Source organism: Dermochelys coriacea, chromosome 3 (assembly GCF_009764565.3).
Source record: "Dermochelys coriacea isolate rDerCor1 chromosome 3, rDerCor1.pri.v4, whole genome shotgun sequence".
Classification (NCBI taxonomy): domain Eukaryota; kingdom Metazoa; phylum Chordata; order Testudines; family Dermochelyidae; genus Dermochelys; species Dermochelys coriacea.
The window spans coordinates 81,241,316-81,256,322 of record NC_050070.1 but is presented as its reverse complement, the minus strand read 5'-3'; the positions used below and the strand labels follow the sequence as shown (position 1 = coordinate 81,256,322).

Below are 15,007 nucleotides of genomic sequence, written 5' to 3'. Positions count from 1 at the left end.
TGGTGTATCTCCCTCTCCTTTTCCTACTTGGTCTCCGGGGCCCATGGGCAGCGTGTGAACCGCTGGCTGGGGGAGGCTAGCCCCCAGCCCTGCCCCCACCCCCACGCAGGCTAGTGCTCCCAGCCCCAGAGCAGGCAGCATGGCCACAGCCCCCTCCCCCAACCCCGGAGTACCGGGAGGGCGGGTGGCACAGCCTGAGCTGGGGCTACTCCAGGAGACTGGAGCCGTGCTGAGTGGAAGCAGGAGGCCTGGAGGCAGAGTGTGGGCGGGCTACACCTGGCTCTTTGGGGAGGTGCAGCCTCCCCCAACCTCTGATACCCGCCGCCTATGCCTGGGCCTTTCTCCTGTCTGCGTTTTCCTCATTCAGGCTGTGTGCAGTGTTCACCCTCCAGGCCCTTTGCTCATGGTCTGATGCAGTACTGGCTTGCAGGATCTCCTTGATCTCCCGTGACCTTGGGCAGTGGAGTTCACAATGGTGACCAAAATGGCTAGTGTCTGGTATTGTGGAACAGCTGGAGGACTGTTAGAGTTGACATAAGTAACAGTGTCTACATGTGTGCTGCATCAACCTCAGTACATCAACCCTGGCTTAACACTGCTCAGGGAGGTGGTATTACTATGTCACCATAACAGGGCGTTTACCTGGGTAGGAGACAAATTTAAGTGTAGACATATGCGCAACTAGGTCAGGCTGAGGCAGCTTACATTGACCTAACTTTGCAGTGTAAACCAGGCCTTAGAATCTGAACCCATGACTGATGTAAATATTTCTAGCCAAGTAGCTGATAGGTCAGGAAGTGATCACTGTTATAATTTGATTGCCATCTCCACAGCAGAAGTGAACTCTCTTGTGTTGTGGGTATAGGTTCTTCTTCCAACAATTAAACATCCGATATGGGACTGACTCTTTTCTCAGTTACACCAGTGTAAATCAAGAGCAGCCCCATTGAAGTCAGTGAAGATATACCGGTGTAATACCAGTGTGAGACAGGAATCCTCCTTACTCTCTTAGTTGCTGCTCTCAGCAGGCTGGCAGATTCTTCAATGAAAAGAAGCTGCAAATTTTCAGACAAGAAATCTCTTGCTGGGGTCAAACCACTGTTTGCCATTGGTTATGAAGGAGGAATATGATGATAGTCAGCAATTGCAGGATGCAAACATCAAGCAGAGAATTAATTATTAGGGTGATAAGCACAACATAGACAGTAAAGCTTCTTTGTTTTACTCAGCCAATGTACCTCTGCCCTCAGCTGGTAGGGAAACCTCCAGGAATGAGAAGACGGCATCATCTCTTCTTTTCATTTAACCTTGGTGTCTCTGATAATGCAGGTAATGGCACCAAGGAATGCCTGCTGTCAGGGTGCGATGTTAGTGATGTGGATACCTGTCAGATAAAAAGAGGACTCAAATCACCAACTAAATTCACAGGGTAGGATCCGCAAATGGGATCCGCAAATGTTGCAAGGCTGAGTGTCATGGAACCTAGAAAATCCAGGAACAACAGTGCACTCCTTAATGCCTGAGTTAGGTGCTTAGACTCACTAGGAATAAATGGGGAGAGATGGGTGTCTAAGAAAGCCAGCATGCTAGGTGGAGAGCCACCTAAGCTAACTAGTGGGAGGTGCCAACGAGAAGGGAGTGTGCTAAGCTCCACCCCCTCCCAAAGACAGGTTGTCCGGGCTCCAGGGAGGCACCTAGCTCTGCTTAGCAATCCACTTAGCAGCTTTCTGGCATCAAGTGGCTTAGGTGCCTATGGTCTGTCTTTGGGAATGAGTTAGGGGCCTCCCTGACCCCACACTAAACAGTCAGAGAAGGAGGAGGGGATGGTGAAGCCCACCTTATAACTTTCAGCCCAGTGGTTAGAGCCCTCACCTCGGATGTGGGAGATGCTAGTTCAGTTCCCCCGCCTCTCTGCTACAGGGGGAGAAAGGATGTGAACAGGGGCCTTTAACCACTACAGTATGGGATAGTCTGATGTGGGGCTCCCCTCATCCCTCCTGTTGAAACTGTTCCACTGTGGATAAAGAGTCATTTTTGACCAGCGGAGACAGGACCCTTGGTCTCTTACCTTGTACCATATCATGGGACCCTTCTGCGTTGTTGCTGGTGGTGGTGCTGCCTTCAGAGCTGAGCTTCCGGCCAGCAGCCACCACTCTCCTGCTGCCAAGCTCTGAAGGCAGCACTACTGCTAGCAGCAGCGCAGAAGTAAGGGTAGCAGTACCGCAACCCCCCCTCCTACAATAACCTAGTGCCATCCATCCCACAACTCCTTTTTGGGTCAGGACCCCTACAATTACAACACAGTGACATTTCAAATTTAAATAGCCAAAATCATGAACTGTTTATGGTTTTTTAAATCCTATGACTGTGAAATTAACTGAAATGGACTATGAATTTGGTAGGACCCTAGCTATATGAAAAAAGGTTGTGTATATCTTTTAATTGGGAGGAAGCTGGACTAGATGACTAGGGGGACTTTACCATCTATGACTTCAACTGTTAGACTTTTTGGAGAGAAGTCTTGATTCAGGTATTATGTGAGGACAAATATATACATAGCCTTGTGTTACTTTCAGTATATCTCCTTACATGGCTACATGGCTTTGCATTGTTTGGATAGAGGAGCTACGTTGTGCTTATGGTTCTTATTGTTTATGTAGCGGCTTCAGAGTTTTGATAAACATTTACTCTAGTAATATTGAACTACTTCTGCACTGCTTATCTAACTTCCAACTACTTGTAGGTTGAGGGTTAGGGTTAGTCACTTTAGCTCTGGCTTCATGATTTTAATCTACTTGGATTTATCAACCCAAAATTCTTTCTTATAAGGTTGTTAATCAAAAATCTCCTAACTAGGTCATATTATAGCTGCTATAATAAGTTTTGAACTTGGTGGAAAATAATCCAAAATGAATTAATTGCCACTCGTACTATAGAACAAATTTCACTCCAAACGCATCCCTGGAATTCAGCATCAGTAATTCTACTGGGTTTCTTCTCTGTCTCCAGACAGATCTGCAATAATCGTTTGAGAAACAACATTGTCCTTTTTTTCTTTTTTTAACCAATGTAGCATTGCCTATACTGTCCCCTGCTACATTATACCTGGCCAATAAATGCATGAATACAAACTCTTTCTGCTGCTAAAAGTCAGCTAGAATATAAGACACAGGCCTGATCCTGTAAGGACAGGTTTGGTGTTTTGGGCATATAAGAGCAAGGTTTAAAAAAAAAAAAAAAGTGAGGAACAGGACGGGGAGCACACAACGGAACTCTGTATTACAATAATGAGGATGGTGCTGCACAGTTAGCAAATGATTTTTGCCTATCTGTAGTATGGCCTAAGAAGAGAACACATAGATGAGCACCTCCTTTGCATGCTAAGTTCCCTCAGGCAAGCCCATTTTCTCTTGTGCACTCTTCAGAGCATGGAAACAGGAATTTGAGGCTGACTTCTGTTTGGAGGAGGGTACTGCACATACTGCAGCCCTCACTTGAAACAGGCATGTGCTTCCTGTTGTACATCATGCAAGGACTTGTAGGATCAAAGGCTTAGTATCAGTAATTCTTAAATAAAATGTTAAATGGAATACTTGTCCATTTGCTCCAAGTTGTGTAGCCGGTGTTTGGAAGTCAAATGTCTCTTACTCTCCCTATTTGGACATCTGTTTAAAATATCCCAAGAGATGGTTATTGTAGCCTTGCTGCTTAGGCCCTAATGAAGTCCAGCTACAAACGGCTGGTAGGAAGCTGTAACTGGAATTTGCATTGTATGGGATTTGCAAATTACAGGAGAAGTCAGAGGGGAAAGATGGATTTACTGAAAGATTTGAGCTTCACTTCATCTGAGATTAAGGCCATCCCCTCCAATGTCTTAAACCTAGACACAATCTAAAAGCATTTAAATGCTAAAAGAGATCTCTTCTTGTTCTTTGACTCATATTTCCATTCTTCGTTTTTTGGGGTTTTTTTCCTAGCTTAGTTCATTTGAATTAGTGCGTTCTTATTGCTTCTGATATTTCTTACTGCTTGAATCCGCTCTGCGTGGGACGGAACTACTGCCTCCTGTTTGTGACTTTGGACACAATTTTCAAAGTTGACCTATGATTTTTGGATGCCTCTAGTTTTGGGGTGCCCCACTTGACACTTCCAAAGGGACTCTATTTTCAAAAATTGCAGAGCACTTGCCTTCCTAAAACCAGACTACTTAAGATATCAGATACACCTAAAATTGAGTATCCAAAATGACTGGGCACTTCAGAAAACCTTCGCCATAAGCTTTTCTTGTAACATGGATTTTTCCTCTCTTGATTTTCTTATCTTCCCAACCCTTTTCATTTGCCTCCTCTCCTCTTTGTCTTTCTTCATGACCACCATCTTTCCCTTTTCTCTGCCCCTTCTTCCCATTTCACTTCCTCCTCCCATCGTTTCTGCTCTTTTCTACATCCCCTTAATGATAATAATAATAATAAATATTTCTTGTAGGGTACCTTGGAGTAATGAGCTCTCCATCCTCCCCCTAGGCTTGCTGCTTCCCACTATGTTGGGACCACTCATCACTGTTCCCACACTGCAGTGTCTGTTGTTGAAATGCTCCTTGTGACTGATGGGAATGGAGTGTTGACTGGACTCCCAGCACTGTAGACAGGGCTAGATAAGTGTTTAGTTTTTTTTTTTTTCTTCCAGTTCTGCACCTATACCCGCTTCACTGAAAATGGTAAACAAGCATTGCTTAGTTCAAATACACCTATGTTAAATACATATGCATTTAGTATGAAGAGAAAAGGATTAGTGTAAATGTGTTTTGGTTAATACCCATTTTGGAGGTTATATCTTACTGCCTTCAGTTTAATACAATGGATGCTTATTTAGTTGTTGTTTTCCAGTTTGCATCAGAAGATTAGAATCAGATTGATGTGAATTAGGTTTTTTATTTGTTGCCAAAGAAAGGGGAATTTTTAAAAAACTTAAATTTATGTATAATTTTTGTTTTTTTTGACAGTGAAATACTAATATGACTTTGTTTAAGATTATTATTGCTGCTGCTACTACTATATTTGTAGTACAACTGATATAAATATGTATTACATTAGTAAAAAATTAAAGTCAAATGCATGGTTTGGGGGATTTTAAAAAAAATCTTTTTATTCTTCAAAGTTGGACCCCTTGAAGGCAAACCATTCTGAGGGCTGTAAAACAAAATGATCAGTCAAGTAATTTTGCCTTCATTTCCATATGACACACAGCCACAGGTATGTGTGTCAACCTGGATGAGATTCACTTCCCAATGCATATTTATAAATTCCTATTCTCTCTCTCTCTCTCTCTCTCAAAGGTGCCTGTGTTGTTTGTGCAGAAAATGGTGATTCATTATCTTTTTTTATGAGAAAGTCATAAATATTAAAGTACAATGGAACAGAGTGCCATCCCATTACATCTTTGTCACTGATTATCACCTCTCATGTGCACTTGACATATCATTGTGACATACACTAGTATTTAAAAGATGATAGAGTGTGATGATTTTCATATAAACTTTATAGTCCAAAGCCTTCTCAAGAGGAGTACTCAAAGCAAGTGAAGGTCCTGGTATCATACGCTTCCTCTGTATTCAGTAAACCCCAAAGCTAGATTGTAACACCTGGAGAATATATTCCCAAGCGCAGCAGTTGATTAGCTAGGAGTTAAGGTTGAATGAATGTATCCTTTATATCTGCCAAAAGGTGGCGGGATGGGGGAGGAGTGGGAAGACTTAGTAGCCTCAAATGCAAATGTCAGCCAGGAAATTCCAACTCACAGTTCTGCTTTACAGAAAACCCCCAAAGTATATGAAAGTATTCACATGCACATCTAGGATCATGGTGGCTTACATAATAATTCTGCCCTGTAGTGCCATCCTGATAATAATGAGAAACCCAGAGACTACTTTAGCCTTCCCTCACACAGGTTTATGTCACTAGTCACCACAAACACCATGAATACACATTAAGACTGAAAATGCAGTATGGATGCTGGATACGTTTATAGATTAAAATTTGTCTCTCTTGACTTTCTCATGGTTCTCAAAGTGGCACTGTGGGGCAGAATGGATTCTCTTTCCAAATTTTTGCAGCGTGTGACAGTCCGATGTGCTTAGCTAGCCACGAGAGTGTATGAATTGGTTGTTAAGGTTTGGTGTTGGATAAAGTAGGGGTACTGGCTGACTTTTTGTTATCTGTTGGAGATGGAAATGAAATCTTAATGGAGTGTTAGTGTGTTATTCACAACCGTGTAGGCAATATGAATGAATGTATGATACTTCTCTCTTTAAAGTCTTATTTCCATGGTTTTTAAGAGCATAGTGAGTGTCTCTTCCAAGCTCACTCTCCATTTTGCCTCTGGAGCAATGAATCAAGCTCACTTCTCTCATTGGAGAATCGTTATGCTTTCTTCAGTCTCACTTGCATGGATTGCCCACAGCCACTAATGCATAGGAGCTGCACCTCTGAAACCCATTGCCCCAGCTCACCTCTGACTTTAATAGCCGTACTTTAGCCCAAAGATCCTACGATGGAGGAAGATTTGCTTTCGTTTCTTTAAAGTGTAGCTGTAATATATTAAAACCTTTTATTTCAGACTTCCAAAAAAATGGAGCAGCAGCCCAGCCTTTGCTCACAGCTCTCTGTGATGCAGATGAGAAACAGCATGGCTAGTTCCAGTGACAGTGAAGATGGCTTGCAGCAGTTTCTTCGTGGGTCTTCCACCACTTCCTCTCTTCGTGAGTCCTCCAAAAAAGTGAAGCAAATCTTGGGCCCAGCCCTGTGTCCATTAAGGACAACTGCAGAACTTCTATTGACTTCAGTGGGAGCAAGATTTGGGCCATTTGTGTGTTGCTGTCAATAAAAGGAGCTTTGTACTAAGCTGTAGGGAAGTTGAGACATAGTATAGTGGCTTTGGATGGCAGCTGAATCTACTTTATTTCTAGTATTAGTAAGCCTCCCTAATTTTTAAATGATCTATATTATAATGTCTGAGATCAATAATATCAAACATATATTTGAATAAGAGAAGCACATCACATGTGTAAATAACCCTGAAAGTTTTCAGTAATTGTATTCAGTATAAAAAATAATGCATGAATCATGTACACAGGGGCTACAGCCTATTGCTTGGGGTTCTCAAACAGGGGATTGGGACCCCTCAGGGAGTCACGAGGTTATTACATGGGGGGTCATGAGCTGTCAGCCTCCACCCCAAACCCCACTTTGCATCCAGCATTTATAATGGTGTTAAATATATAAAAAGTGGTTTTTAATTTATAAGGGGGGGGTCACACTCAAAGGCTTGCTATGTTAAAAGGGTCACCAGTACAAAAGTTTGAGAACCACTGCTATAGCTACATCTAAGCCGCACTAGAGAGCGCTTGGTGCAGGGTGGGCAGTGGTGGTTTTATGTTACCTTTACAAGCTCTTTGATGCTGGGGCTGGTTTGGCTCATAGTGCAATTTAGAGCAGCCTCAGGGCTGTCCTACATTGTGCTGGCTGGTAATGCCTATGAAGAGTCATTGTCAGGGACCATCTTTTTGTTCTCTGTTTGTCTAGTGCTTAATACAAGGGGGCCCTGGTCCATGGCTAGGTCTCCTAGGGTTCGTCTACACAGAAAAGAGACCCAAGGTAGTGAGCCTCGGAACCCGGGTCAACTGACGTGGGCTTGGGCTGTGGGGCTAAAAATAGCAATGCAGACATTCAGGTTAAGGCTGAAGCCCAGGTTCTGAAGCCCAGCAGGAAGGGAGGGTCTTGGATCCCGGGCTCCAGCTTGAGCATTAACATTTACACTGCTTCACAGTGCAAGCCTAAGTCAGTTGACCTAGGGTTTGAGTCTCGCTGCCGGTGTGTTTTTTTTTTTGTTTTGTTTTGTTTTGTGTAGACATATCCTAGGCCACTTAAATACTACTGATAATTTTGCTTTCCAGGAATTGTCAGAGCACAGCACCACTCTGGTCATACTCTTTCCTCCCGCCATACCGTTTATTGCCGGATAGAGAGGGATGTGACATAGAGCTAAAAATGTCTGCACTGTGCCACATTGGAAATCGCCAAGTAGGCAGTTAAACTGTCTTTCCACCTGTTCCGAACCCCTAGAGTAGCACAAAGTAGGTGGAATGGGGAAAGCCAGGATCAGGTTCTGTGTTTTTTTGCATCAGGAATTTATATCTTATAGAAATGTTTTAAATAACTTGATTTAGTTTGGCTTTTTTCTCTGTGTTGCTTGTAGAACTATAGGAAGTTTATTGAAGGAGTTTTAAAGACACACACTCTTACTATGTTATGCTGATTTGCCCACAACTGTGTGGTTACTATCACAGGCGTGCCCAAATCCCTAAGTTACGTAGGCACGAGACTAGATTGTCACTTCCTCTGGCACACACACACACACATCAGGAATTTCTTTATTTTTTTTTCCAAATATGCATTTTAGATCCAGAATTTTTTTTATTTTAAAAACAATTTATCAGGTTCCATGATCATATTATATTACTTGTTTTCAACATGTAGAATCTAACAAATTTTGCTTAGAAAAATAGACTTCTCTCCTACTGCAATATTTATTCACCCAAAATAGTTTATCAGGTGTACAAAGTAGTTTGTAAAGTATAGTTTATCAAGTGTACTAAAAAAATACTTTCCTTTTTGTCTCCCACTTAATTTAAATAAACTTTAGTAATCATTTTAACCTGAAATCGGATATTGGAAGGAAAAAAAATACATGTGCCTAACTGAGCTGGTACAAGCTCTTAGTTTAACTGGGTCATACAGAATTAACTATGGTGGCTCTCGCGATCTCACTGTTTAGCTGTTAGGACCTTAATACACAAGAACTTGTCAGTGGTCCACCAATACCAAATTTATCTCTTTCTAATATGAAAAAAAAACCAGATGACTTAATTTTTATTTAACCTTAAGGCACCTCCTTTATTATCCATTCTCCATTGTCTCTCTTACAATTCTTATCCAAGCCTCCAGATTTTGAGTCCTTTTCTTTCTACTTTCTACCACAGATATATTGTCATCACAGTTATAGGAGCACAAGCCCTTGGAGTGTTCCACCCTGATTGTTACGGGGTGACTGACATGATGTAGTTTTAGGGGGTTAGCAGCAGATCAGATTTGATTTTTCTTAATTTTCCTATGATCTTTTTTCCAGCAAGGCAGGGTTTTGGGGGACATTAATGACTGAGCTCTCCTGCATACAACTTCCTCTCTTTCCTATGTAGGAAACTGAATGATTATATTTGTGCAATTGGGAGATTGTCATGGGCAGTTTGGAAGAGAACCTCACTTCTAACTAACAGCTTCAGAGTGTTTACTCCAGTATTTCAACATTATCTAAAGGCTTGCAATTTTCAGAGATCATATTAATCCCCATTTAAGATAAACCTGACTTTAATAATACTTGGTAAAGTCCTCTTCGCTATTGTATTCCTGTTATTCCATCTCTTTGTTTCTCTCAACAAGATTTCTTTGTGTTATTTAATAGTGTCTAAGCTTCCAAAACTGATAGAAGAGGATTAGCTGTCTCATTAATATGAAGTGCTTCTATAGAATTAAATTCTTTGCCTAGACAGCTGTGCAGTCTGTTACCCCTATATAACACTGTCTATATGACACAGTTCCACTATCACAAATTAGCATTGCCTGAATGTAGGTATTGAGATAGATTTAGCCAGGGCTTTCTTTCTCTCAGGTCCCAAAAGCAATCTGAACAAAAAGGTGGACATTTAGCTTTCCGCTTTTATGTTTCAGATAGCCCTGTCGCACCCGTAGGTGCAGCAATAATTGCTTTTCAGACTTGTCCAATGATGCGTGCCAGTACGCCTCCAATTGTGGCATAAATGTACCAATATTGAGTTCCCCTCCCAGCTGCAGCATAAACCAATTTTTTTAGTAAAAACAAAGAACAGCAGCAAAACCCCCAGCAGATTATTTAGAGAAGAGCAACAAGTGAAAAGCAAGTGTCTTCTGCCATTGGAGAAAACAATAAAAGGGAGCTTATCTGGATAAGGCTCTGCATAAATTATAACCTTCTATGTGACCAGTTCTTGTATAGACAAAAGCTTCCCCGTAAAAAGATCTGATTATTTTTTGCTACTATGTAGAAAAATCCTACTCTCCTAAGTTTCATGTACTTACTGGAATACACTTGTAAAAACTAGAACTTCATCTTTTGAATGAATTGAAAGAATTTTTTTTGTAAGTTATAACTTTGCTGCTGTGCTCCAAAAATATAAATTCTCTAATACATTTCTAAAAAAAAATCCATATTAAGACTTTATCAAAGTTTTATAACAAAGGAAAAACTGGTTCTATTAGCAAGAATATCTACTTGCGTACTAAAACTGTGTTTTAAGTTTAAATAACTAAAAACAAAAAACTAACTGTCTGCTTTTATATTAAGGAAATAACCAACAAGAGTTCTATAATACTTATGGAGTGGGTCGTTTGCAGCATGATGTTTTCTGTTGATAACATCACATATTAACCCAACATCCTCAAAAAGGTATTAAAATGAAGTTTGCTTATGCCAGGTTGGTACTTGTACTTGAAATACACAATGCATCTGTGCACAACTTATTAGGAAATGAAACTGTGAAGTAACTTTTAAAAACATAAGTGAGGAAAGAATGAGTTGGAGCAGATAAATAATTTCAGCTAATTTTATCTTTGATGATGTTTCAGTGTTGTTGCTACAAATAAGCCTAATGATTAACAGTAATAAACATGCAGGGTGACTTAGTCACTTTTTTTTTTTAAATCTGGTTTAGCTCACTTAGGAGTGTTGCTGGTCTCTACAAATTCTGTATTTGCAACCCTCTAAGGCCTAAGCTAAGGAGAAGGGTAGTATGAGGATTTTTTTCAGTAATGCTTTCATTGGGTGTTACTCAGTATGTTCAATGTTATACCCAGCTTGTGGTTAAAAGCAGGATTGGGTTTCACAGGAAATACCCTTTTTATAGGCATTTGAACTTAGGAACTGGAGACGGTGCAACAGACTACTGTATTGGAGGCCCAGGTTTGAGGCTCATTCAGGCTTTTGTATGTTCTCCTAACAAAGGATAGAGGCATGCCTAGATGACTTTTCAGCATTTGGAGGAAGCAAGGGCATGACATTGGTGCAGAACCTAGGCCCTGATTCCATGGGTGCTCTGGGGCTGGAGCACCCATGGGGGGGAAATGGTGGATGCTGAGCACCCTCCAACAGCCACCCATCAGTTCCTTCCCCTACCCCCAGCATCTTCTGCCCTCAGATGGGCCCTGCTGATCAGCATCTCCTCTCTCTCTGCGCCTCCCACCCCCCCACAATCAACTGTTTTGCCGCATACAGGAGGCAGAGGGGGCAGGAGCGAGGATGTAGTGCACTCGGGGGAGGGGGCAGAACTAGGTGGGGTGGGTGGGGCCTGGGACAGAGCTGGGGGTCAAATACCCGCTGGCACTTTCAAAAGTCTACTTCCTGTGGTGCAGAAGAAATTTACAGTAGGAGAGCAGACTGCCAACTCTGTTCAGCAGGCTTGTGTCACCATGCTTCTGCCTACTATGGAGAGACATGGGCTTTTCTGAACAAAGGAAAATAATCTTTGCTCATATCGCCCTCAAAATTATTAACTACTACTAGTGACATCTAAAAAAGAAATTGAAACTTTTAGTTTTAAATTTTCAGGCCTCCATTTTTATGGGTGTAATTTGTGCCTGCTGTTTAGGTCACTTAGATATCTAAATCCATAACTTACCCCGAGACGTTTAAATCTGAGATTTGTGGGTGATGTCTACACTGCACAAAACCACCACCCGCCCCGCCATGGCAGTGTGTCTCAGAGCCCAGGTCAACTGACTCAGGGTCACGCTACAGGGCTCAACCTAGCTGTGTAGATGTTCTCACTTGGGCTGGAGCCCGGGCTCTGAAGCCCAGCAAGGAGGGAGGGCCTCAAAGCCTAGGCTGCAGCCTGAGCAATAATGTCGATACTGCTATTTTTAGCCTCATAGTGCAAGTCCGTGTCAGTGGAGCTGGGCTTGGAGACTCACTGCAGCGGGGTTTTCATTGCAGTGTAGCTATACCCTAAGTGGCCTAAACTGCACTTGCAATTTTTACTCACAAAATTAAGTATCTGAAAACAAGGCCTTTATAATCCTGTATTTAATAATATACATAATAATCTATGTATAAAGCCAGCTGAGTAATTTAAATTTTTTTTAAGTTTTGTAAATACGGGGGGAGGGGGGGGGAAGTACTGCATATTACATTTACTACATGTGGTGGTCTAAAAGCATTGATTAATACCTTCCAGTGTTTTTGCATGAGTGTAATTTTTAAATCTGATCCCAGTAATGCAAAGAATATACTTGAATTGTAAGCTCCCTGGGACAGAGACCATCTTTCTCTTCTGTCTTTGTACAGCACAAAGCACCATGGGGTCCTGGTCCACGACTAGGGCTCGTAGGTGCCATGGTAATAAAAATAAAACATTATTAATTATTGCATAGATGATGGATTGAAATTTAAGTAGTTTTATATAATAAGTGTCAATTTACTAACCATATGTTATGACTGCAGAGATTCCTGAAGGGAAATGTTTTTCTTCTCTGCATATATAGAGTGTTTGTTTTACTGTTTTTCTAGGATAATATTTTAACATTTTAAAGGTTTTCATACTGTTTTCAGTCATCATATGCAGGCTGTTTATAAACTGTGCCAGTCCAAAGCCTGCACCAGTTGTGAATGAAGGACTGCTGAACTCTTAGGGAATTGAGAGAAGACAGGGAGTTAAATACAGTTTTCAGATTGGAGGACATAGATTTACCTGTCAGATGAGAGTTATGAAACTAAATCCCCCTCCACAATATGAGCTGTAGCTCACGAAAGCTTATGCTCAAATAAATTTGTTAGTCTCCAAGGTGCCACAAGTACTCCTTTTCTTTTTTGCAAATACAGACTAACACGGCTGCTACTCTGAAACCCTCCACAATATGTACTCTTTTAGATTCAAATCTTGAAGGTCCATTCTCAGGCAAAATGCCCATTAACTTCCAACTGAGTGTGTGCTTTTCCCTCTGCTTTAGAGGGTTTTATACATTGCTACTTTGCCTGAAAGCTACCACCTACTGCTAGAGCAGTGAACCAATTTCAGTCATTAGCTACATGGTGCATATTATTTAGTCCTACATTTGTTGTTAACATACTTGTTTTTCATTATAGTTGTTTATGTAGTGGGCTTTGCATCTTACCTTTCAGTATGTTTTATCCCATGTTGTTGTTTATGAGGCAGTGGAGCTATGATCAGTTACTCTGGCTGAGATCTGCCAGAGTAAACTTAAGAATTTTGTCATGATTGTGTATCCTGAGGCAAGTACTCAGATACCTTTTGTGCTTAAGTCATCCTTCTATTTCTTCGGGCCAATTCGTGCATGAATACAACAATAAGAAAAATACCTGTCGGGAACACAATTCCCTGAGTAAGAAGTGCAGAAAACTCCCATTGACACAAAAGGAGTTTTTCCTGAGTATGGACAGTAGCATTTGGCCCTAAAAGATTGATTCAAATCCCCTTTACCTGGCATCCATGATTTCCTGATGTTATAGTACAGATGTACTGTGTCCTTATCACAAATAAGTCTATATCATGGTGGGGGTGTATTCTTCAATTTAACTTTTTTCTTCTCTTTGAAATTGGGGCAGGCCGGACATCTCCCTATATGAGAACTTCAGCAAAAATGAAACCGATAGAAGAAAGTGATGAAGATGATGTCTTTGAACTACCATCTGCTGTTAAGCCTGAAGTTCAGTGACTGCCTTGACATGACGCTGTAGACATGGCAAAAGCAAGACGCTTATTTTGATAGGATTCTGAAAACTATCAACACCCTTTACTTTCAGAGAATTATACCACAATATACCTGTGTTGGTGGCTTCTAGATAAAAAGATGCCAAGTTTTATTTATTCTCCTTTTAAAAAAATTTAAAAAGACATTGTATTTTTACGTATTGGCCATGATTTTTGAATCATTTTTGAATATTTTTACTTTGGCTCTCTGCCAAGTTGAATTCAATTTTAAGCAACAGACTAGTCTGAAATTTTATTTGCTTATTGAGGACCATTTTCAAAATCACCCAAGTCCCATTTTTCTAAGCCACTTATGAGCTTAAGTCCCAGTGAAAGTGAATGGGAATGTTTGGAAAATTTGACCCAATATCGTTTGTACCGAATACCATAGTTAATATTACAATTTCAAAATGAAGTTAATACAGTAACACATGTATGTGCATGAATGTGTTTTATATTTTACACACAAAAAACAATTTAAAAAGAACCTTAAAGTTGCAAAGTCAAGCACTCAAAAGTTAGGAAAAGCCAGAATTAAGTTTCCCATGCAACTTATATTTGGCCCCCTTATGTGTATGCATTTTGATGCAATTTTTAATTACATGATCACATTCTATTTTCCACAAGGATTTGGCAAAATGTATAGATTTGACACAAAGGCCATCCTTCTGCCAAATTTCAAGTCTCCGCTCTAATGCATGGGGGTTCTAAAGCATCTTTTTAAAAAAAAATTTTGGCCACGTTTAAAAATTTTAGTATTTTTTCCTAGTTTTGTTCTTGGAAATAGCTGCACCGTTTTGGCTAAAGTTTTCTGAAAAAGTTCTCCTGAGGGAGACACCCAGTATGGAAAACTTCAGCCCAAACGGTTATAGTTTGGCAAAATTATAAGTAGCTGAAAAAAGGGCCCTTCATAATGGAAAGTGTTGGGCAGCCTTAAGAATAGGTGGTGCTACCAGCTCCACCTAAAGTGTGTGTACATGCATAAATAAAATCAATGTATATCACAAACTGTGTTCATTGTCAAAGAACATAATGGCAGATACAACTGTCTATAACAATTTAAGATGACAGAATTTGGAGACTAGACTATGACAAATAATGAGATTGTAGCTAACAGTGGGAGTCTGGCTTAAACTCACTCTGATTTTTTCACTG

General features: G+C 40.7%; 1 protein-coding gene across 13 annotated transcripts in view; it reads left to right on the top strand.

Annotated features, from left to right (window-relative positions):
* BVES (blood vessel epicardial substance) overlaps positions 1 to 14,572 on the top strand; it is a 53,810-nt gene extending 39,238 nt beyond the window's left edge. For 9 of the 13 annotated variants that reach the window (XM_043510722.1, XM_043510720.1, XM_043510727.1 and 6 more), the window contains 2 exons: positions 6,616 to 6,757; positions 13,708 to 14,572. In XM_043510722.1, coding sequence (XP_043366657.1) covers positions 6,616 to 6,757; positions 13,708 to 13,817 — 252 coding nt within the window. In that variant the 3' untranslated portion in view covers positions 13,818 to 14,572. Of the gene's footprint in view, positions 1 to 367; positions 488 to 6,615; positions 6,759 to 8,400; positions 10,229 to 10,434; positions 10,537 to 13,707 lie in introns of those variants that run through there. The other 4 variants (XM_043510726.1, XM_043510729.1, XR_006279892.1 and 1 more) reach the window with 3 other exon arrangements.
* Positions 14,573 to 15,007: the final 435 nt, after the last annotated feature.